General features: G+C 39.6%; 1 protein-coding gene across 1 annotated transcript in view; it reads right to left on the bottom strand.

Annotated features, from left to right (window-relative positions):
• Positions 1–450: 450 nt before the first annotated feature.
• Positions 451–25,660, bottom strand: part of CDYL (chromodomain Y like) — an 81,924-nt gene continuing 56,714 nt past the window's right edge. The window contains exons 3-7 of the mRNA XM_073678716.1: positions 18,827–19,080; positions 16,846–17,018; positions 13,425–13,635; positions 2,060–2,203; positions 451–1,969 (exon numbers count right to left, since the gene is read on the bottom strand). Coding sequence (XP_073534817.1) covers positions 1,811–1,969; positions 2,060–2,203; positions 13,425–13,635; positions 16,846–17,018; positions 18,827–19,080 — 941 coding nt within the window. The 3' untranslated portion in view covers positions 451–1,810. The remainder of the gene's footprint in view (positions 1,970–2,059; positions 2,204–13,424; positions 13,636–16,845; positions 17,019–18,826; positions 19,081–25,660) is intronic.

Genomic DNA, 25,660 nt, shown 5'->3' with positions numbered 1-25,660 from the left:
CTAGTGTGAGACATCTAGACCATGAGAGCAGACTGTCAGTCATTACATGTCTCACAGTGCTAATGCCTCCATTCATTTAAAATAAGCTCTAACAGGCAGATTCTCATGGAGATGTATGTCGGCCCATAGATCTTAATAACTAATCTACATATTAAGAAAACTGTAGATTTCTCTGCAATAAGACATCAGATCTCAGATATGAAGCTTCATTTTATTGAACATTCTAGGACCTACATGCCCATATAGACAGCTTAGGAGGGTTGATCCTACCAACAGGTTTCCTCTAAAAGAGCCACAACAGCAAACAATATAAGCTTTCATTATAATATCTGATATTTACTCTATGATACTGCTTGTAAAACAGGAAGAAATGCTGTAACCTCCTATCAAACATTATTATTTTAAAGCCACAGATCAATAAATCACGGGAGCCTGCCAGGACAATATCAATTAAGTTAAGAAAAATTAGTTTTATTTTAGCCAATATCACAGCTGTATATTTTAGAAAACTTTACAGACTGTACACTTTATATATATTTATATATATATTTAATCTTTAGAACAGAAGCATAGGTCCAATGAATGCAAATACTTTACCAACCCAAGCTACAGGCAGATTTACACAGAGCAATTCTCTGACAAGAATGGAAAATGGTAAAGTCTGGAGTAAAAACTGTACAAAAATAATGTGGATTATTTTTCTCCATACATTCAGCTAAATTGCAAGCACAGATATTTTAGTATCCAGAGTATTATATATCTGTAGTCACAAATCAATGACCCTCTCCGGGAATTGATGGCACATTTCAGATATTTACAAGACACTCCTAAACTATACAGAAAAGTAAAATATATATTTGGGATTTATATAGTGTATCGATTAAAAAAGGCAATAGAATTGAATAGAACACGCCTAATAAAAAAAAGGTAGTTTGAGGTGGGTATTTTGCAATTTAATAGTGTACCAAAATTAACTTATTAAATAAAATATATTCTAGTGAGACCTAACATTTATACATGTATGAACATAAAATTATTTTTGGTGTAATACAGCTAGGAAATTTTACTCTAACTAAACAGCTATATAAAATTGCCTCTGAAGAATAAATGAACCTCACCCTTAAACAACAGATAAATCAGTGACCTGCTAATACTGCATCACACAAAGGAAAATACCTTGACAGTGGTTTCATCATGCTAACGTAAAATGAACTAGACATGTTCCCGAAAGTATATGAAGATCCTTTCCATTTTATTAGCATATGTCCTGAGTACACACATACTTTTTTGGGGGCTTGTTAAAAGTCATCCGTACACAGATATAGTCCTATGGGAATTGATGATGTTCTTTTAAAAAAAAAAAAAAAATAATAATAAAAAGTCCATGTCTGAGGTATTTTACATTCTTATGCACAAAAGCATTTCCACAGTCCAACCTCAGTGGGCAATGAAAGTTAGGGCTTGCTGCTACCCGTTTTTCATTTTAAATATATATTTTTTAGAATCTCATATATATATATATATCTTATGAACAAAAAAAAAATATGCTTTTTTCCATACTTCCTTGTTACGCACAGGTTTTTCAACTTCTTTCAGTACAAGGTTTCCAGAATTCAAGATGCAAGTATACTCCATATCCTGCTTATGCCTGGAAAGAATTGATAGCAGGCTTTAGATTTTTGTTCAAAACGTAAAAAATAAAAAGGAAGAGGAAAAAAACAAAAAAAAGTTAAATAAGCTAAGGTATCGCAATGGGTGCAAATGTCCCTTTAAGTGTTTCAAGGCTACTTCATAAAAAAGCAATGGATTTTTAGAATTCATCAATCTTTCTTTGCAAGTATTTCAACATGGAGTCCATTCCTTGAGCAGATCCCCAAATCTTTTTAAGCAGTTCACACTCCTTTTCATTTGTTTGTTCCAAATCTCCTCTCATGACATTCCGAACTAAAGCTTTGGACTCTTCAAGTACCTGATCAACAAGGAAAAATAAAATGAATATTTTCCACTTCATCTACAACCAACCAGAAAGTACAATAGTCATAACATCAGATTCACTTACGACGGGATTGCAGGTTACAAGTTCCTTAATGCGGACCATTACTTCTTGAGTGAATGTCCCAGGCCAAAACACCTGAGATACAAGGCCTTTTGCACATGCTTCTTGAGCAGTCAGTTTTCTTCCACTAAGTAACATCTCATTAGCCTAAATAGAAAGAAAATGAAATGTTTGCTCAAATGACCACAATTTTTGCAATTGTTCACCTAATTAGAAAAATCAAAACACAATCCAATCCAAAATATATTATGTTGCTAGACATATACACCAAAATTGAATCTTCATATCATATTATAACATGATGTTAAAATTATCCAACAGTTAACAAAATATATAAAATCTTGTTTAGAGTAACATTAAAAATGTTTTTCTAAACAAGCAAGTTCATATTTTAAAGTACAGACTCCTGCTAGAGCAGTTTTTGCGAGAACAGAAAGCAAAAAAGTAATGGAGAACATTACAAAGATTCACAACTTTGCAAAGGCCGATCAAGAATAAAAAGATAAAACAAGTTTAGCTACTCTTTAACCCCTTTACCACCTTGAGTTTTTGGATTTTCGTTTTTTGCTCTTCTTCCCAGAGCCATAATTTTTTATTTTTCTGTCAATATGGCCATGTGAGGGCTTTTTTATTTTGGGGTGGAGTGGGGTGAGGGGGTAAAAGAGTTGTACTTTTGAACGACACCACTGGTTTTACCATATCGTGTCCTGGAAAATGGGAACAAAATTCAAAGTGCGGTGAAATAGCAAAAAAGTGCAATTTCACAATTGATTTTTTTTTTTTTTTTACCATGTTCACTGAATGCTAAAACTGACCTGCCATTATGATTTTCCAGGTCATTACGAGTTTGTATATACCAAACATGTATAGGTTCTTTTTCATTTAAGTGGTGAAAAAATAAATCCATAGCTTAAAATAATAATAATAATAATAATAATAAAAAAAAAAAAAAAAGCTGCCATTTTCCGAGACCCGCAGCGTCACCATTTTTCGGGATCTGGGGCTGGGTGAGTGCTTATTTTTAGTGCGCCGAGCTGACACTTTTATTGATACCATTTTGGGGTAGGTACGATATTTTGATCACCTATTATTGCAATGTTGCAACATAAAAAAGTAATTCTGGAGTTTTGATTTTTTTTTTCTTGTCACGCAGTTTACCGATCGGATTAATTCTCTTTTTATACCGATAGATGGGGCGATTCTGAACACAGCAATAACAAATACGTGTATATTTGATTTTTTTTTTTATTGCTTTATTTTGAATGGGGCGAAAAAGGGGTGATTCCACCTTTTACTTTTTTTAATAATTTTAAAAACATTTTTTTTTTTAATTTTCACTAGCTTCAATAGTCTACATGGGAGACTAGAAGCTGCGATCACTTGCTATGAGCACCGACCGCTGGGCAATGACAAACGCAGGGGTCTCCTGAAGTCTCTGGTGGATCGTGCATTTAAACTGTTCTGCATTAATCCCCTGTAATCATCACCCCTTGGTAAATGCCATAAAAAAAAAAATAAACTCTATAAAAAGAGCCCATAACTCTGGGACCGTATGGCTATGTGCCCACGATGCAGAAACGCTCAGGATTTTTTCCTGAGCGTTTCTGCATCTATCTGGCAGAAAAAAACGCATGCGGATTGTACATGCGTTTTCCTGCCAGGGACATGCGGATGTGAAGCGTTCTTCACTTGCATTTCCGCATGCGGGTTGACAAGCGCTTTCCAAGCGATTTTAGCATCACTTGGAAAGTGCTTGTCAACTTGGTCACACTATATAAATCCATGCAAATGGCATGGATTTATATAGTGTGACCCGAGAGAATGTCAAAGAATCAAAAAATAAAAATATACTTACCCTCCGATGGCCCGCGCTGGCTTGCTTCACCGTCCCAGCTGCCGACAGCGGTACACTGAAGGACCTGCCGACGTCAGCGTCGCGTGACCCGTCACATGACTGACGTCAGCGCAGGTCCTTCATTCCATCGCGAACTGCTGCCAAGCAAGGAGGAGCGCACCGCCAGAAGGTAAGTATATATTTATTTTTTATTTTATTCTTTTTTTTTTTTTTTTAGTTTTCAATGGTACCCAGGTCCAGAGGAGAGTCTCCTCTTCTCTAGACCTGGGTACCATCCGCACATTAGAACGCATGGAATGCGCATATACTTAAGCAGTGATGCATAATCCATGCGGTCTAATGCAAGTCACTGGAGGCAAAAACGCAGTACTTCCGTAAAATAATTGGCGTCTTTTTTCGCAATGATAATCCGCAGCGGAAATTTCCGCAGCATGTGCACAGCACATGCGGATTATCATTGGGGAACATAGCAGGCCTTCTACCATGCATTTTTTAAGCGTTTCTGCAGCTTTTTTGCCACTGCGGAAACGCTTAAAAAACGCATCGTGGGCACACAACCTATGTCAGATTAAAAAAAAAAAAAAAAAGAACAAAAAAGAAAAAAAAAATACAAAAACAAAAAAAAATTGAATACTCAGGGGACCAGCGGGAAAAAAAAGAACAAAAAAATGGACACTGTTGACCTGGAGACGGGTCTTCATTAACTATTAAATACATTTTAAAAGCATGTTACAAATGTTGGTTTTACACACCTCAGTAAAGTATATTATTACTGTAAGTAATTCTACTATATGTAGAAGTGTACGATGGATATCAATATCAAATAACTATCATGTGTTCACATCATAGTAAAAGTCAAAATAACATGCCCTATTAGAAGTCTTTGCATGAAAATTAAGTTTTTAATTGTAAAACCACTGGGTGATAACATTTAAACAATTTAGTTATCTTACAAGTAACATTTTCAAGACCTCAAGATTTGTAATTGCAATTTCCACAAATCATCTGAAAATCATTACACAAACAAAATGAATTAAAGATGGCCACAACTAGTGTTGAGCGATACCTTCCGATATCAGGAAATATCGTATCGGATTGGATCGGACCGATACCCAAGAAGTATCGGATATCGCCGATTCCGATACCGGAAACCAATGAAAGTCAATGGGACACAAATATCGGAATGAAAATAAACCCTTTCTTTCCTTGTAGGTTAATTCTACATGAAGTAAAACAACTAAGAATAATGTAGAATGTATTACATGAAAAGCCGGCAATTCATCAGCGGCATTCACCGGTACCCGACAATTTAGAACAGAAAGAATAGAGCTTCACACATAGATTAGATAGCTAGAAACATGTCAGTCACATATATATGAAGTACAGTGACAGTGTTGCTTACTGTACTTGTCATTTAGTGTAAAGGATTTATTTTAAAAAATAATTGTGTTTTCATGCACTGTCTCTTTAAAAAAGCCGGCCGGCAATTCAGCAGCGGTACCCGACAATTTATAACAGACAGAATAGAGCTTCACACATAGATTAGATAGATAGAAACATGTCAGTCACATATATATGAAGTACAGTGACAGTGTTGCTTACTGTACTTGTCATTTAGTGTTAAAATAAAGGATTAATTTAAAAAAAAATTGGCGTGGGGTTCCCCTTAATTTTAGTCTCTAGCGGAGGTTAAGCAGACGGCTGGGGCAGATGTTTGAAGCCTGGGAAGGGGGTAATACCCAAGAAGCTTCCCAGGCTACTAATATGAGCCCCCAGATGAATACCTAGCCTTTACTAGCTATTAAAATGGGGGACCCCCTCAAAAAAATGACGTGGGGACCCCCCTAATTTAATAGCTAGCAAAGGCTAGGCAGACAGCTGGGGGCTGACATTAATAGCCCAGGAAGGGTGCCATGAACATTGGCCCCCTCCCAGGCTAGAAACACCAGCCGTCAGAGGCCCCAGAAATGGCGCATCCACAGGATGCACCAATTCTGGCACTTAGCCTCGCTCTTCCCACTGCCCTGTAGTGGTGGCAGTGGGGTAATAGGGCTGGGGTTGATGTCAGCTTATAATGCCAGCTGACATCAAGCCCAGGTTAGTAATGGAGAGGCGTCTATAAGACACCCCCATTACTAACCCCATAGTCAAAGTTAAAAAAAAAACACAAACACCCAGAATAAAGTCCTTTAATTGAAATAAACACACAATTCTTTATTGTTCTAAATTAAACTCTACTTACCATCACGCCCATTCCAGCTGAAGCCAACGATCTCCTGCAATAAAAGAAAAATAATAAAGCAACCTCATCCTTACCTTTCCATGGTTCCCAGGACAGCTTCAGCTCTGCTACATCGAGATGACAGGCTGGACCGCAGCAGAACGCTGCCATCCAGCCTGTCATCCCGCAGACACTGAGAAGCGCAGGCATGCTTGCGCTCCTCAGTGTCTCTCTGTGACGGCATCCAGATGAGCAGAGTTCATGTCCAATGAACTCAGCTCACCTCATGCACATCACTAACAGCGTGGGAGAATTCTCCTGCACTCAGCGCTTCAGCGTGTTCCCACGCTGTCAGTGACGTGCATGAGGTGAGCTGAGTTCATTGGACATGACCTCACCTCATTCACGTCACTGACAGCGTGGGAAAATTCTCACGCTGAAGCGCTGAGTGCAGGAGAATTCTCCCACGCTGTCAGTGACGTGCATGAGGTGAGCTGAGTTCATTGGACATGACCTCACCTCATTCACGTCACTGACAGCGTGGGAAAATTCTCACGCTGAAGCGCTGAGTGCAGGAGAATTCTCCCACGCTGTTAGTGACGTGCATGAGGTGAGCTGAGTTCATTGGACATGAACTCGGCTCATCTGGATGCAGTCACAGAGAGACACTGAGGAGCGCAAGCATGCCTGCGCTTCTCAGTGTCTGCGGGATGACAGGCTGGATGGCAGCGTTCTGCTGCGGTCCAGCCTGTCATCTCGATGTAGCAGAGCTGAAGCTGTCGTGGGAACCATGGAAAGGTAAGGATGAGGTTGGTTTATTATTTTACTTTTATTGCAGGAGATCGTTGGCTTCAGCTGGAATGGGCGTGATGGTAAGTAGAGTTTAATTTAGAACAATAAAGAATTGTGTGTTTATTTCAATTAAAGGACTTTTTTCTGGATGTTGTGTTTTTTTTAAATACTTTACTAGAAATTCATGGTGGTCATGTCTAATATTGGCGTGACCCCATGAATTTCGGGCTTAGGGCCAGCTGATAATGCCAAGCTGGCCTTAACCTCTTTATTACCCAGTGAGCCACCGCACCAGGGCCCTGGATGAGTTGGGTACAGCGCCAGAAGATGGCGCTTCTATGAACGCGCCATTTTCCGGGGTGGCTGCGGACTGCAATTTGCAGCGGGTGGGGCCCAGAAAGCTTGGGCCTCCCTGCGCTGCGGATTCCAGCCCCCATCTGCCTAGTTGTACCTGGCTGGACACAAAAATAGGGCGAAGCCCCACGTATTTTTCTTTTAATTATTTCATGAAATTCATGAAATAATTAAGAAAAAAAGGGCTTCCCTATATTGTTGTGTCCAACCAGGTACAAATAGGCAGCTGGTGGTTGGGGGCAGCCCGTTCCTGCCTGCTGTACCTGGCTGGACACAAATATAGTGCGAAGCCCCACGTCAATTTTTTTTAAATTATTTCATGAAATAATTTTTTTAAAAAAAGGGCTTCCCTATATTGTTGTGTCCGGCCAGGTACAAATAGGCAAATGGTGGTTGGGCGCAGCCCGTTCCTGCCTGCTGTACCTGGCTGGACACAAATATAGGGCGAAGCCCCACGTCAATTTTTTTTTAATTATTTCATGAATTTCCTGTAAAGGAGCTAACCGGAGCAGCGCTGCCTGAACTCCGGCGAACCCGCTTATGCAATGACGGGGCTGCTTTACTGCCCCGTCATTCTAGCGGCGGCAGCGGTTCAGAGAGGTCACATTCTATGTGGCTGCTCTAAACTGGAGATCATCGTGGGACACTCGTGGACTACTACGGAGGGGTAAGGATAAGGTTGTGGTTTATTATTTTATATTTTATTACAGGAGATCGATGGCTTCGGGGAATTAGGTGTCTAGGTGAGTATAGGTGTAGTTTTTTATTTTTTACTTTATTTTAGGTGGCGATCGGCGGGGACAGGTAATGTATAAACTAATTTATTTTAGGTAACCACTGGCCACCAATGACATGTATTTAAAATTTATTGGGGACACAGTAGAGCAATTTAAATAGCAGGATCAGGCTGATGGGAACTACTGCTCCCATAGAGCTGATCCTGCTGGCACGAGTGGACGGGGGACAGACATAGGCCGATGGGAGTAGTAGTGTCACATCGGCCTATGTCTGCCTGCACGCACACACCCGCAGACATCGCACAGACACCGCACACACTCGCAGACACACGCACAGACACCCCGCACACACTCGCAGACACCGCGCACAGACACCCACACACACCAATCATGACGGGTCTGATGGTCTGGGAGGTGAGGCTGACCTGTGCGGCCGTGGGAAAGTTCATATGAGTTCATGCAATGCAGTCAAGCATGAACTCACGTGAACCCTCTGAGGGCACCGCTGCGACTTCAAATGAACAGCTGATCAGCATCACCTGATACCTCAGCAGTTCATTTGAAATAACCGGCGGGAAAGCGCAGCACAGAACGGGAAAGCCGGCGGTGAAGTCTTTTCACTGCCGGCTTCCCCGCCCGGGTCCTTCGCTCCCCGCTCCTTGGTGCTGCGCTCCCCGCCCGGTCCTAACTTACGATCGGGATGGGGGGTGGCGAGGGGAGCGGAGGATCGGGGTGGTAGGCTGCGGGGAAGCAGTATGGGGCTGTGTGATTGTTTAAAAGCCGGCGGCTTTTTACCGCCCGCCGGCTTTTAAAAGATCAGGAGAATTCTCCCACGCTGGGATGGCATTCTGATGACAGGCTGGATCTCAGCTGAGCGCTGCCATCCAGCTTGTCATCCTTCAGAGACACTGCAGAGCGCAGGCATTATGGGAACTTCCGATTCCGGTATTCGATATTGTAAAAGTATCGGAATTCCGATACCGCGAATATCGGCCGATACCCGATATTTCAGTATCGGAATGCTCAACACTAGTCACAACATGTGCATTATTGAAGTGAATAAAACCAGTTGTCTATCTATATACACATACAGGTGGTTAGGGTCAACATTTCCGTTCTCTATAAATATAATATGCATCTAAAGCAGCTAAAGCTAAAAAGCAATTACATTTTTTTGTAATATTAGGCATTCCTTAAACTATATATTTTTATAGACCTGAGTGAAAAATTACTGTTGTGGAAAATATAAAACAGAATTTGATACCAACTATAAACTACCTGGAAGTCCAAAATGTGCACAATATTCTGGTAGACTTCTAATGCCACTCTCCCTCCCTCTCTTTTATGTCTTATGTCTTCTTTTTCACGTGGAAAGCTATTAGTTTAGAAATATGTGTTGCTTTTATTACCAGCACACGAGGTTTGCAAATTTCAATATCTACCTTTGAGGACTGTAAAGACCATAAATTTTTTTTGAATTTTTCTTATTATCTGAATAATTTGTTTGGATCAAATTAAATGCTCCAGAATTCTGACAAAACTTGTGTCCCACAAAAATTATATTATAGATGTATTTAAGAAACATTCCGGCCTTGCCTGACAATTGGCTTTCTAGTGCAAGAAAGCCAAACAGAAGGTAGTGTAAACTAGGACTAGACAGTCTTCTGATATCACAGACTTATCAAACAGCAATAAGACACTTCAATAAACTAGGCAGTTTAACCCCTTAAGGACTGAGCCACTTTGTAGGTTAATGACTGGGCCAATTTTTTCAATTCTGACCACTGTCACTTTATGGGGTAATTACTCTGGAACGCATCAACGGATCCCACTGATTCTGAGATGTTTTTTCGTGACATATTGTACTTCATGATGGTGGTAAAATTTATTTGATATGACTTGCGTTTGTTTGTAAAATAAACAAAAATTTGGCGAAAATGTTTACAATTTTCAAACTTTGTATTGTTATGCCCTGAAATCAGAGAGATATATCACACAAAATAGTTAATAAATAACATTTCCCACATGTCTACATCAGCACAATTTTGGAACCAAAATTTTTTTTTGTTAAGGAGCTATAAGGGTTAAAAGTTGACCAGCGATTTCTCATTTTTCCAACAAAATTTACAAAACCATTTTTATAAAAGGGACCACATCACATCTGAAGTCACTTTGAGGGGTCTATACGACAGAAAATACCCAAAAGTGACACCATTCTAAAAACTGCACCCCTCAAGGAACTCAAAACCACATTCAAGAAGTTTATGGTGCTTAACAGGAACTGAAGCAATGAGGAAGAAAAAAATTAACATTTAACTTTTTTTTCACAAAATATTAAATTTAGACCAATTTTTTTTTTATTTTCACAAGGGTAACAGATAAAAATAGACCCCAAAATGTATTGTGCAATTTCTCCTGAGCATGCTGATACTAAATATGTGACGGAAAACTACTGTTTGGGTGCATGGCAGGGTTCGGAAGGGAAGGAGCGCCATTTGACTTTTTGAATTCAAAATTTGCTGAGATATTTAGCGGACGCCATGTTGGGTTTGGGGAGCCCCTGATGAACCTAAACAGCAGAAACCCCCCACAAGTGACCCCATTTTGGAAACTAGACCCCTCAATGAACTTATCTAGATGTGTGGTGAGCACTTTGAACCCTCAGGTGCTTCACAGAAGTTTATAATGTAGAGCCGTGAAAAAAAAAACACAAAAATTCTTTTAGCCCCAAATTTTTTTATTTTCACAAGAGTAACTGTTTTATGGTTTGAGGGTGCCATGACCCACTAGGAGATCACCTGAGGTGCCGTAACAGCAGATTCACCCATAAATGACCCCATTTTACAAACTACACCTCTCAATGAACTCATCTAGGGGTGCAGTGATCATACTGACACAAAGGGTGTGTCAGAGAATTTTATTTCACTGGGCAGTGAGGAAAAAATAATTCCATTTTTACCGCAAAAAAATTTGTTTTAGCCCCAGATTTTAAATTTTCATACAGCGATAATGGATAAAAATGGCACTAAAATGTGTCCTATAATTTCTGCTCAATGTGGCAATACCTCATGTGGCGACACTCGGGAGGGACGGAGCGCTATTTGCCTCCTGGAGCGCAGATTTTCCTAGAACAGTTTGTGGACTCCATATACAGAGCCCCTAAGTGCTGGAAGAGCAAAATCCCCCGTCAAGTGACCTCATTTTGGATATATTACCCCTGCCAAACTTGTGGACACTAAATGTGGTTTAGACACACTGCGGTACTCAGAAGGGCGGGGGGATTTGGATTTGGGAGCACAGAACTTGCTGAATTTCTTTTGGGGGGAGGGCGAGGAGCCATTTAGCTTTTCCAGAGCCTTTGTACTACCCATAACGTGGAAGCCCCCTATATTTCCATTAACACATGACAGACCTGAGTGGGGGCTTTTATGTGAAGCTTTTATTGGGAACATTTTACATAACATTTTAGATCACATTTACCCTGCGCTCTATGCTGAGCACTTACTTTGGGGTTTCCATCTAAATCTCCGAGTGACAAGATTCAGATGAAACCCCTGAGGGATCCATTCACTATAATGAGATGAGGCAGCAGAGTTACCTCTGTACAGCGCTATCCATTTTTTCAGAGGTGCACAAACTGTGGCTGACCGCGCTTTTATTTACGCCTAAAAAGATGGACACCGCCAAATCATAGGTCAGACTGCGTCTACAGTGCCTCCATCTGCCTCATTACAGGGAATCTTCCGTCAGTTGTTCCGTCTGAATCACGTGTTTCAGAGATTTACACGGAAACACCGATGTAAGCACTCAGCGCAAAGCGCAGGATAAATGTGAGCAAAGTCTTTATTCTTCGGGTCGGTGTGATTATAGCGATACCGGATTCATATCGGGTTTTTATGATTGACGGCTGTCACTCACTAAAAAAGACGCTTTTTTTGCAAAAACTAATGTTTGCATCGCCATATTTAGAGAGCTATAATTTTCCCAGATTTCGGCCGACAGTCATGTGACGGCTTGTTTTTTTGTGGGACGAGTTGACATTTTTATTTGTACCATTTTCGGGCCAATTACATTTTTTTGATCGCTTTATATTCTGATTTTTGGGAGGCAGAATGAACAAAAACCAGCAATTCAGGATTTTTTTGTTATTGTTGTTATTGTTACTTGTGTGGTAAAATTGATAAGGCAGCTTTATTCTTCATGTCAGTGTTTTTACAGCGGTACCACATTTATGTAATTTTTTGCGCTTTTACATAATAAACCTTTTATAGAAAAAATAATTATCTTTGCATCGCTTTATTCTGAGAACTGTAACTTATTTTTCGGCTGATGGAGCTGTATGGCAGCTTGATTTTTGCGAGACAAGATGACGTTTTCAGCGGTACCATTTTTATATACATCCGTCTTTTTGATTGCGTTTTATTCCTTTTTTCCAGCGGTATGATGAAAAGTCAGTTTCTCATGTGTTTTTTTTTACGCTGTTCACTGTAAGGTTTAGCTATTGTGAAACGTTTATAGATCGGGTCATTCCGAACGTGACGATACCAAATATGTGTACTTTTGTCTTTATTTTATTTTTTTTTTACCTAAAAATCTGTATTTATTAGTGTAAGAAATATATATTTTTACAATTTTTTTTTTAGTTTTTTTTTTTAACTTTTTACTTAGTCCCACTATGGGACTTTCACTTTTTTCATAGGTATAATGTATTGCAATGCACTAGCATTGCAACACATTATACATATATTGAAAGCTCCTGAGACTATGCTGTGCATTGGTCTCAGGAGCTTTCCGTAGCTTGGTGACCTGGGGGTCGTCATGACGACACATGGTCACCATGGCAACGGTCGGGCCCCCGCGATGACGTCTGGGGGGCGCCGACCTGAAGGCAGAGGGAGCTCCCAGCCCTCTGCCTTGTCTCCTGAATGCTTCAGGGGGTTAACAGCCAGGGGCGGCGCTGACATCGCTCCTGGCTGTTTAGTGCCGGAGCTCAGCTACTGAAATTGAAAATGAAATTTCAGCGTCTCCAGCTCTATCATTCTGACTGACCGATCGCAGCGATCTGGGTGCAGGGACCGACGGCATCGGTCCCTTCACCCCTTCTCGTGCTGCTCAGCTGTCACAGACAGCTGTCGGCACTGAACTGGCACACGCTGTGACAGTTCAAAGCTATGACAGACACTGCACCGCAAGGAGCGGTAGTTTACACCCGCTCATGGCATGCAGTGTTCGTCATTGAGCGCTATGGGGTTAAGACTTTCTTTACAAACATCGTGCTAAGAATTAGACAGTATTGAAAAATCTCTCCCATTGTCATCTAATAGGCTACTACTCAACAGCTTCAATTTCTTCACTGAAGCTGAGAATATAAAATATGTAATATCTAATATCAATAGAAACAATACTTACTGAAGCAATTCCCATTATTTTGGGAAACAGTAATGACGAACAACCATCTGGGCTTTGTCCAAAAGTAGTGTATGGCGTCTGAAACCATGCTTTCTCATTAGCCCAAATAACATCACAAAGAGGCAATATGGATGCACCAAGGCCAATTGCAGGTCCATTTACAGCAACAATAATTGGCTTCTTAAATTGTATAAAAGTATTCACAAACACTCTGCAACAGAATAATCAACAATCAATATAAAAGAAAACATTACAAAAGTATGATAGCCATTCTGAATTTGTCATACAGTTGGTAATGCAATGCTTCCAGTGCATGTGAGGTCTCTTAAGATATTTAATTACAAAATGACTAATATGTAAGCTTTCGGAGGAGAAGGGGTTTCAACACCGACTGTTGCATAAATTGGAAAACTTTTAAGAATCAAATGGAATTAATAAAACTGTTTAAAAGAAATCTAAAGTGTAAAAAGGGCACAGGCAAAAACAAACAAACCTAAACTTGTTTAATACTGCCCTTTCATTGGAAAGTATGCTTTCATATAGAGCAATCAAAACTCTGAGAAATATAAGGAGCATAAAGGACTGTGGAAATGGCATGTCCTCATCTTTAGAACACACCTACTCGTAGCTGTCAGGTCACTGGCTACACATAGAACCCTGCAAGTGTGTTCTCTGCAAAATTTCTGCAAGACTAATTGTCAGTCTGCAAAAAAAGTATACATATATACAATTAAAACCAGAAATTTACATACACTATATAAAAAGACACATATGCATGTTTTTCTCAATATCTGACATGAAATCAGAATAGACCTTTCCCGTTTTAGGTCAATTAGGATTACCATAATTTTTAATATTTGCCAAATGCCAGAATAATGAGAGAGAGAATGTTTTAAGGCATTTTTATTACTTTCTGCAAAGTCAAACGTTTACATACACTAAGATTACTATGCCTTTAAACAATTCTGGACTGCCCATATGATGATCTCATGTGTTTGGAAGCTTCTGATAGGTTCTTTGGCAACATCCGAGTTAATTAGAGACACACCTGTGGATGTATTTTAATGCACATCTGAAACACACTGCTTCTTTGTGTAGCATCATGGGAAAGTCGAAAGAAATCAGCCAAGATATCAGGAAGAAAATTGTGGACTTGTTCAAGTCTGGCTCATCCTTGGGTACAATTTCAAGATACTTGAAGGTGTCTCGTTCATCTGTACAAACAATTATACGCATGTACAAATAAGATGGGAATGTCCAGCCATCATACCGCTCAGGAAGGAGACTGGTTCTGTGTTCCAGAGATGAATGTGCTTGGTCCAACATGTGCATATCAACCCAAGGACAAAAGCAAAAGACCTTGTGAAGATGATGGCGGAAGCTGGTAAGATTGTGTCAATAACCACAGTGAAACGAGTACTGTACCAACATGGGATGAAAGCCACTCTGCCAGGAAGAAGCCATTACTCCAAAAGAAACAAAAAAGCCAGATTAATGTTTGCAAATGCACACACGAACAAAGACGTTCATTTTTGGAGACATGTCCTGTGGTTTGATGAAACTAAAATTGAACTAATAATGACCATCGTTCCATTTGGAGGAAAAAGGGAGAAGCTTGGAAGCCTAAGAACACCATCCCAACTGTGAAACACGGGGGTGGCAGCATCATGTTGTGGGCTTGTTTTGCTCAGGAGGGACTGGTGCAATTCACAAAATAGATGGCATCATAAGAAAAGAAGATTATGTGGCAATACTTAAGCAACATCTCAAGACATCAGCCAGGAAGTTAAAGCTTGGGCGGAAATGGGTCTTCCAAATGGACAATGAACTGAAGCATACTGCCAAAACAGTAACAAAGTGGCTTAAAGGGTATCTTTCACCCCACTGGGCAATATCAGACCTCTACTATGGCCATACAGGGTATAGAAAAGTAAATCTATACATACCTGTATGGCCCATAGAAGGGCTAATTGCAGACAAAAGCACTTTAATCAATTATTTTTTCCACAGGGGACGCCAAGCAATCCCTGCCTATCTGCTTATTATTCCCCTAAATCCCCGCCTCTCCGCTTAATTATCATATCCCATGCCAAGCCTGTGGAAAAAAGAATTGATTAAAGTGCTTTTCTCTGCAATCAGACCTCTGCTATGGGCCATACAGGTATGTATAGATTTACTTTTCTATACCCTGTATGGCCATAGTAGAGGTCTGATATCGCCCAGGGGGGTGACAGATTCCCTTTAAGGATAACAAAGTCAATGTTTTGGAGTGGCAATCACAAAACTCTGATCTCAATCCTATTGAAATTTTATCGGCAAAGCTGAAAAGGCAGATGCGAGCAAAGCGACCTACAAACCTGGATCAGTTTCACCAGTTTTGTCAGGAGGAATGGGCCCAAATTCTGACCAACTATTGTGAGAAGCTTGTGGAAGGATATCCCAAACGTTTGACCCAAGTCATTCAGTTTAAGGGCAATGGTACAAAATACTAATGAAATGTATGTAAACTTGACTTGGTAGTAAGTAATAAAAATGCCTTAAAACATTCTCTCTCTCATTATTCTGGCATTTGGCAAATATTAAAAATTATGGTAATCCTAATTGACCTAAAACGGGAAAGGTTTATTCGGATTTCATGTCAGATATTGAGAAAAACATGCATATGTGTCTTTTCATATAGTGTATGTAAACTTCTGGTTTTAACTGTATAAGAGCTGAACAGTAAAGGAGCTACAGTGTCAAATGAAAACCTTACTACCCGCCTTTATTAATTAAACAATTAACAACTAATTGACGTTTCTTGACGTCCCTGTATTGAAGCTCCTGCAGTTTAGCAGGAACATGTCGCATGCCTTAAGACAATAGAAGCAGGTTATAGCTGCTTTTTTTTTCTCTAGTATGAGATGGATGCCCTAGTTACAGTACAAAAACCTCTGTACAATAAAATAAAAGTTATTATTTAGTATGAAATACATTTTTTTCTTGCACAAATATTACATTAAGGAAAAAGGCCAACATTAGGAAACCACACACCCATAATAACCCAAATAATTATTTCAATAGGTCATTTACTGTGAAAAGTGAGCCAAAGAGAAAAAAAACACCCCAATAATTTATTCATGGTGCAAAAATAACTTAGATACTGTAGATGATAAATAATAGATAACAGATTAGTTTTTAAGCATCTCTAAACAGTGTGCCCAAAAATGATACTTTTTAAAGCATAAAACAAAGTTGCATGCAGTCACATTACTAACAAAGAATAATAATAATAATAAATTAAAGAAGCTGAAGTGCAAATAGAAAAAAATGTAGAATCTGATTGGTGATTAATACCTTTTCAGGGTCACAGTTAAGCAGTTAATTTTGCAATGCTTACAATTGTTGTAAAATGCAGCCAACTTATGGACAACATACACACCTAATTGCATCAGCCATTTTAGTGCTTTCTTTTTTTCGATCATCTGTCAAACGTCTTATAAAATAAATAAAATCCAGCCCACAGCAAAACACGCTCCCAACTGCACTGAATAGAACGAGCTTGCTGTCATCTGCAGCTGCCGTAGCCAGCGCACCTTGGACCTCCTTCATTACCTGCAACACGGAGAGAATGTTCAATTTACAGGAGTAGACTATTCTTGGCCAGGCAATGGGAAACTGCTAAATCTGGTTATTAGTAAGAAAGGATGGTTGCAGAAAAGTTTTTTTTCTTTTCGGGTTGGGTTGTCTAGCATTTCTTTTCTGCATCCCTGCTACACAGTTTAAGGCTGTAATGTGAAGGATAAAATGCAAACTGAATTATGTATCTTGCATCAATTAGGATATTACAGGCTAGAAAATAGTGACGTTATGCAGCTGTAAGAATCAAGGGTCTAAATAACTGTATATACACCACAAAAAGTACAGTTACAGGATGTTAAATCCAAGCTCTAACACAACACATTTCCTTCACAGCATATTTATTAGCAGCCATCCAAGGATGGCATCTCTTTTTTATTGTTTGTTTGAATATAAGTACATGACTCCACTCCTTCTCCAACAGATGCTTCTTTGTATTCTTTAATTTTTACACATTAATTATATTAAAGAAATATTAGTATTTAAAAGGCATTCTGATAAGCAGAAATAATACCACACCATATGCCTGCGTTGAAAATAAAAGTAGTATTACCTTTAAATACAATAGCTTTAAAAACGATTGCGTTTAAAAGAGGCTGTCAACTGTGGAGCTTTTCAAATGGTCAGAATGCTATAAAAAGAAAAAAAAAAATACAATAGAACCCTAACCCATCTGTGCCACTTGCATTCCAGTGCTTCCCCGGTCTCTACTTCATGGTCCCTCTTGTCAAACTGGAAAAGACTGTCAGCCAATCTCTCCTTGATTCCACTGGAGGTAGAGACCAGCAGGAACACAGGCAGCATTGGAATGTAAATGGCAATGTATCTGTCAGGTGGCAATCAATTTTTTATGCCATTCTGATCCATGCTTTACATTTTCTGCTTCAGCCAAAGTCACTGGAACAGTGCCAGAAATGTGTAAAGGTGTTATTACTCCACGTTGGGAATTTTATAATTGCTAAAAGGTTGTCAAAGTAGTTGAAAACCCCTTTTAGAGCCAAAACACCAGACTAGTGGTCCCAGAGGATTAAAGGGAATCCGTCAGAAATTCATCGCCCCCCTCAAACTGTTTGCTCTCAGAAATATAATAACACTTTTACAAATGCAATCTGTGGCCCCCTGAATGAAAAATCGCTATTTAATTCATATTTAAATTTGATTTAAATGCTCTGGGGGTGCCAAAGCACTTTGTAAAGTCTTTGCCTCCCTGGTTCTATTCTACTGACAGCTCACTGGCTGTGTAGTAAAGCCAGTGGAGTTGTCAGTCAAGCAGAGATAAGTGGGGCTGAGCAGCAAATAAATCTGGGCAGGCAGAGACTTTGGAAATGCTTTAACACACCCAGAGCACTTAAGCCTCATTTGAATATTTATTAAAACAGCAATTTCTCAGTCAAGGAGCAAAGGATTGAAAAAAGAAAAAGGTAAAGATATCATTATCTCTCCGAGAGCAATATGACCACATAAATAGTTGGGCTATATGTATGGGGGGAGGGTGGTGTGAAACGTTCCAACAGATTCCCTTTAACAGAGTATAAAATGTTTTTTCAAAGTTCTTGAAAGAGTCAAGAAACAGGTAATTATTATGTGCCAGTCTTAAGAGTGCCAATTTTATCATAAAACAATCATTGCATATTTCCAAGGTATATTTGCAATCAGGGGCTCAAATTAAACAGCTAAGACTTCACACAAATCGGTACACAAACAAAACATGAAGATTAAAAGAAAAAACACAGGATCATGTTAAAGAAAAACTTGCAAATGAATAATTTACTGCTAAAACTAACCTCAGGATTCAGTGAATTATTCTCCGAGGATTTTGTGGAAAGTAATATATGTGTGAATCCATCCTGTTTCCGCACAACAATATCCCTGTATCGGTAAGCACTTTCCGTTTGTCTTACACTGAACCGTAGCCTTTTATCAAAAGACTGGTCTCTTCGCTCATCAATAAACCGCCGCTTTCCCGTAACTCCTGCCACTGATGTCTGCAAAGTGTTGGTACCATTTGCAGTCAATGCCTGCATAAAAGTGGATGGCCCTACAAACAGTTAAAAAAAAATGTTACGCTTTGGTTATATTAAAGATAGTTATATACATAACACATTCTGTAAATATTCCAGGAGCTTTTTTGTGGCACTTTTTGATTCCAATTGCTATGATATCCACTATTTAATGTGGTATATGTGATGGAGCATTACACACCTCCCTCCATTCAGGAATGGTTCCAGTCACAATAGAAAATTATATGTCTTACTGCATCACGTACTTGTCCCCGATGAACTGAACCTGAAGACATGCAACCAGATAAAGGCCAAAAATAAAGAAGTGGCAGTAAGCAGTCCATCACAAAACATCACCTGCAATCTTCATATCATCCAATCCGTAGCCACAGTATACTACACTTAAAGTGCCCAAAAATAAAAAATACAGTACACAGTGAGTGGCAACTGTAAGCATGCCCCAGGCACTGACAGACAGCTGGCAGTAAAGTGGTAAAGTGTATCAGTGCTAAGCCAGCTTTCAGTCAGTGACTGAAGCACAACCTCTATGACTGAAAGTTGAAGACTGACAGAGAGAATAAAGTTAATTTCCTTCCTGTAGCCGGGCTTTCAGTGTGCGGCCGTTGGCTTCAGAACGCTATCAACCTGCAGATTAACACCATATCTGCAGGTTAATAGCGGTTTTTAACATGACAGGTTCACTTTAAAGTACAATAGTAATTTAAATAAATTTTACAAATAAAAAGTTCTTAAAATATCTGCATATTAACAGAGAACCCCTTAAATGAAACACGAATTGAAGTTTTATTTTCTTGTTCTGTATCTATAGAGGCAGGGGTGTGAGCAGCTGCACGTGAGAACAAGAAAAAAGGACAACGCTGGACCTAATGTAGGGTTATATGACTTTGCTTATGTTAACCCAATTTTTTAAAATGTAAAACACATATACCTGTCTATTCATTACATAAGAGTGAAAAACTATTTGCCCACTTACGATTTTACTCTATTTTTACACACCTGAATGATTGTAATCACAAAACGCTGTTTTTAACATTTCTTAAAACAAAATTGGGCATCTACAGCAATGTAAATGCCACATTGTAAGTTATTGCAAGTGTTTAATTGCAGTTGTTCCTGCTAAGTGACACAACCAGTTATTAGGTTTATGGGGGCAATTACTTTTTCACATATAAGTTTTTAATAAATGGAATAAACAGCATTTTGTATTTACTTGTGTAGTCTTTATCTTCTATTAAAATTAGTTGGATGATCTGAAACATCAATGTGAGAACTAAGTTTTTCACAGCAATGTACGCATAATGAGATACATGTTTGTGGTTTAAGGTTTAGAAGTTAGTGGAAATTTTTAGCACCAGTCATTTTCTTTACAGAAATGTTACACTTTTAACCACTTCGCACCAGAGCCTGTTTTTGCCTTCGTGACCGGGCCAATTTTTTCAATTCTGACCACTGTCACTTTATGAAGTAATTACTCTGGAACGCTTCACCGGATCCCTCTGATTCTGAGATTGTTTTTTCGTGACATATTGTACTTCATGATAGTGGTAAAATTTCTTCGATATCACTTGCGTTTATTTGTGAAAAAAATCGGAAATTTGGCAAAAATTTTGAAAATTTTGCAATTTTCAAACTTTGAATTTTCATGCCCTTAAATCAGAGAGATGTGTCACACAAAATAGTTAATAAATAACATTTCCCACATGTCTACTTTACATCAGCACAATTTTGGAACCAAAATTTTTTTTGTTGGGGAGCTATAAGGGTTAAAAGTTGACCAGCGATTTCTCATTTTTCCAACAAAATTTACAAAAACATTTTTTTAGGGACCACATCATATTTGAAGTCACTTTGAGGGGTCTTTATGACAGAAAATACCCAAAAATGACACCATTCTAAAAACTGCACCCCTCAAGGAGCTCAAAACCACATTCAAGAACTTTATTAACCCTTCAGGTGCTTCACAGGAATTTTTGGAATGTGGAAGAAAAAAATTAACATTTAACTTTTTTCACAAAAATGTTACTTTAGACCCAATTTTTTTTATTTTCACAGGGGTAACAGGAAAAAATGGACCCCAACATTTTTTGGGCAATTTCTCTTGAGCGCGCTGATACCCCATATGTGAGGGAATACCACTGTTTGGGCGCACTGCAGGGTTGGAAAGGGAAGGAGCGCCATTTGACTTTTTGAATGTAAAATTTGTTTGAATAATTAGCGGACGCCATGTTGCATTTGGGGAGCCCCTGATGTGCCTAAACAGTGGAAACCCCCCACAAGTGCCACCATTTTGGAAACTAGACCCTTTAGGGAACTTATCTAGATGTGTGGTGAGCACCTTGCACCCCCAGCTGCTTCACAGAAGTTTATAATATTGAGCCATAAAAATAAAATTTTCACATTTTTCCCACAAAAAATGTTTTTCATTCCCTAATTTTGTATTATCATAAGGGTAACAGGATAAATTGCACCATGAAATTTGTTGTGCAATTTCTCCTGAGTACGCCGATACCCCATGTGTGGGGGAAAACCACTGCTTTGGTGTACGGCAGGGTTCGGAAGAGAAAGGAGCGCTATGTTGGCTGGGATAGGTTGCAGACACCATGTCACATTTGAAGAGTCGCTGACATGCCGAAACAGCAGAAACCCCCACAAGTGACCCCATTTTGTAAACTACACCTCTCAAGGAATTCATATAGGGAAGTAGTGAGTATTTTTTAATTTATACCATTGGGCAGTGAAAAAAGCATAATTATATTTTTACCACAAAAAAATGTTTTACCCTCAGATTTTACATTTTCACACAGGGCAATGGGTAAAAATGGTGCCGAAATGTGTCACACAATTTCTTCTAAAAGTGGCAATACCCCATATGTGGCTGTATCGTACCGCTCAGCCATACGGCAAGATCTGGGGGGGGACGGAGCGCTATTTGACAATTGGAGAACAAATTATTGTAGAACAGGCATTTGGATTTGGGAGCACAAAATTTCTGAATTTCTTTTTGGGGGCAAGGGCCATTTCGCTTTTCCAGAGCCTTTCTGCTACCAGTAACTTGGAAGTCCCTTATATTTTTAACAGATGACGGACCTGAGTGGGGACTAGCTTTTTTTGAGGACTGAGTTGAAGCTTTTATTGGGAACATTTTACGTAACATTTATCCGGCGCTCTAGGCTGAGCACTTACATCGGGGTTTCCATCTAAATTTCCAAGTGATGTAATTCAGATGAAACCCCTGCGGGATCCATTCACTGTAATGAGGCAGCAGAGTTACTCTGGACTCCGTCTGGCCTTTGTTTAGCGGTGTCCTTTTTTTCTGAAGTGCACAAAACTGTGGCCAACCGCACTTTTATGCATGCCTAAAACAAATGACACCGTGGGATCACAGGCCAGACGGCATCCACAGTGGCCTATATCTGCCTCATTACAGGGAATCTTCCGTCATGGGTTCCGTCTGAATCACGTATTTCAGAGATTTACACGGAAACTCTAGTGCAAGTGCTCAGCGCAGGATAAATGTGGGCAGAGCCTTACTGCGATCTTTGGGAGACATAATAAACAAATCAGCAGCAGGTGAAGAATTGGTTTGATTTATTTTTTACGCCGTTCCCCGTGCGGTATAAGTGATGAGATTACTTTATTCTTCGGGTCGGTGCGATTACAGAGATACCAGATTTATATCGGGTTTTTATGATTGACAGCTGTCACACACTAAGACACTTTTTTTTGCAAAATCTAGTTTTTGCATCGCCATATTTTGAGAGCTATAATTTTTCCATATTTCGGCCGACAGAGTCATGTGACTGCTTGTTTATTGCGGGACGAGTTGACATTTTTATTGGTACCATTTTTGGGTACGTGACATTTTTTGATCGCTTTCTATTCCGTTATTTGGGAGGTAAAATTAACAAAAAGCAACAATTCAGGAATTGTTTTTTGAGGGTTTTTTTATGCCGTTCTGCGTGTGGTAAAAGTGATCAGGCAGCGTTATTCTTCGGGTCAGTACGTTTACAGCGATACTACACTTACTGTATATTTTTTTTATGTTTTGGCGCTTTTACACAATAAAACCATTTTATAGAAAAAATATTTTTTTTACATTGCTTTATTCTATAACTTTTTTATTTTTCAGCTGATGGAGCTGTACGGCGGCTTTTTTTTTGCGGAACAAGATGACGTTTTCAGCGGTACCATTTTTATTTCCATTTTGCTTTTTTATCGCATTTTTTTCCACTTTTTGTTTGGCGATATGATGAAAAAGCATATTTTTTTGCTCCGTTTTTTATTTATTTTTATTACGGTGTGCACAGAAGGAGTTAATTAGTGTGACAGTTTTATAGCTCGGGTTGTTTCGGATGCGGCGATACCAAATATGTGTACTTTTTTTGGTTTTGTAAAAATATACGGATTTATTGGTTTAATATTTTATTTATTTATTTTTATTTATTTTGTGATTTTTTTTTAACAGTTTAAAAACTTTTTTTTTACATTTTTACTTAGTCCCTGTATGGGACATTAATTTTTATTTTTCTGATCACTGATCTCATGTAATGTAATAGACATGTATTACATTACATGAGATCTTCGCTGACTGTTTCACAGTTAGTCTCCTGCCTGGCTTCAGCTGCAGGCTGGACACCATATATGGCAGATCTGGAGGCGGTCATGTGACCTCCAGCTGCCATAGCAACGTCAGGTCCTGGAAGGTATAAGGGGGCCGTCAGAGAGGTAAGTGGACGACCCCCTCTCCTCCTGCTGTCTTCTATATGCCGCGATCACTATAGATCGCGGCATATAGAAGACAGCAAAGGGTTAACATCACTGGGACCTGATCCAATCAGGTCCCGATGATGTTCCCTGTCAGAGATAACGCTCTGCACCGGAATCGCAGCGATTGCAGGACCCCGGGGGTCCTGAGCGCTGCGAGACCACCCACCGTTTTTAAACGTCGGCGCTGCACGGAGCCCAGCAAGAGCCGACGTTTATCTACAGTGGGCCGTCGCGAAGCGGTTAAATAAAGTTGTATAAAGATGTTCATAATCATAAGGTGCTGGATAGAATACTTGTAGGCTATGTGCCCACGATGCAGAAATGCTGCGGATTTTTCCTGAGCGTTTCTGCATCTCCCTGGCAGAAAAAACGCATGCGGATTGTACATGCGTTTTTCCTGCCAGGGACAAGCGGATGTGAAGCGTTTTGCACATGCGATTTCGCATGCGGGTTGTCAAGCGCTTTCCAAGCGATTTTAGCATCACTTAGAAAAGTGCTTGACAACTTGGTCACACTATATAAATCCATGCAACCGGCATGGGTTTTATATAGTGTGACCAAGTTAGTAAAAAAAAAAAAAAACACATATACTCACCTTCCGATGGCCCCCGGTCTCCTTCTCCGATGTGTCCGGTCTCCCTGGTGTCTCGCGGTGATGTAAAAGGACCTTCCATGACGTCATTTAGTCATGTGACAGGTCACGCGACCGCCGACGTCAGCAGTCGCGTGACCTGTCACATGACTGAATGACGTCATGGAAGGTCCTTTTAGACCATTGTGAGCCACCGGGGAGCCAAGACGTAAAGGATAGAAGACCGCGGACCATCAGAAGGTGAGTATAATGTGTTTTTTTATTTTAAATTATTTATTTTACAAGTACTAATGTACCCGGGTCTGGATGAGAGTCTCCTCTTCTCCAGACCCGGGTACCATCTGCGCATTGAATCGCTTAATATCCACACGTGCACATGTAGTCACGCGGATATTAAGCGATTCAATGCAAGTCAATGGCGGCAATTACGCTGCGTGTCCGCAAAATAATTGGTAGTGCTTCGGATTTTTCCGCAATGATAATCCGCAGCGGAAATTTCCGCAGCATGAGCACAGCACATGCGGATTATCATTGGGGAACATTGCAGACCTTCTACCAAGAGTTTTTTAAGCATTTCTGGGGGGAATGGCCGCTGCGGAAAAGCTTAAAAAAGCATAGTGGGCACACAGCCTTAAAGTTCTTAGTTAAGTTAATTTATCAGTTTTTATAGCTGCCAGGACCCACTTCTAGGGATGGAACTACTTATTTGTAAGGCAAACAGTTAAAGTATGGGGGGAACCATGATTCAATAGTAAGGTTATTCCGCCTATACTAATCTTTACTTAAATGATCTCTATCATTTAAACAAACCTCTCGTAGAGACATGTCAATGCTAGGTCAAATAAAAAAAAAAACAACATTTGAAATTGTGAACATATTCTACCCAGCTGTGCTGCTCTAAAGCAAGCATTAACAAAATGTGGAATCTTTGTTTTTAGTAGAAGTGTTAGATGACTGTGAAGTAAACATAAGCTATAAAATGGCCAACGTTAAAAGGGAAATTTTTTTTGCATTTTGATTCAGGTCTTTCATACCAAACATTTAAAGAAGTTGTACAGTACTTTTTAATACCCCACAATGTATCCCCCCAGAACCCCTAAGACTTTTTGTAATTACCTTACGTTGCTGATAATGCCTGTGAGCTGCGCTATCAGCATCACGTGACCCCGCGCTGATGTCACGACAAGTGAGGCGAGACTCAGCGCTAGGGTCCCCGTGGTGGCTGCTGGGTTGTGGGC

This window comes from Phyllobates terribilis, unplaced genomic scaffold, assembly GCF_046119375.1.
Source record: "Phyllobates terribilis strain yellow unplaced genomic scaffold, ASM4611937v1 Scaffold_4__5_contigs__length_816908805, whole genome shotgun sequence".
Lineage (NCBI taxonomy): Eukaryota > Metazoa > Chordata > Amphibia > Anura > Dendrobatidae > Phyllobates > Phyllobates terribilis.
The sequence above is the reverse complement of the archived record's forward strand: the minus strand, read 5'-3'. Positions and strand labels throughout refer to the sequence as shown.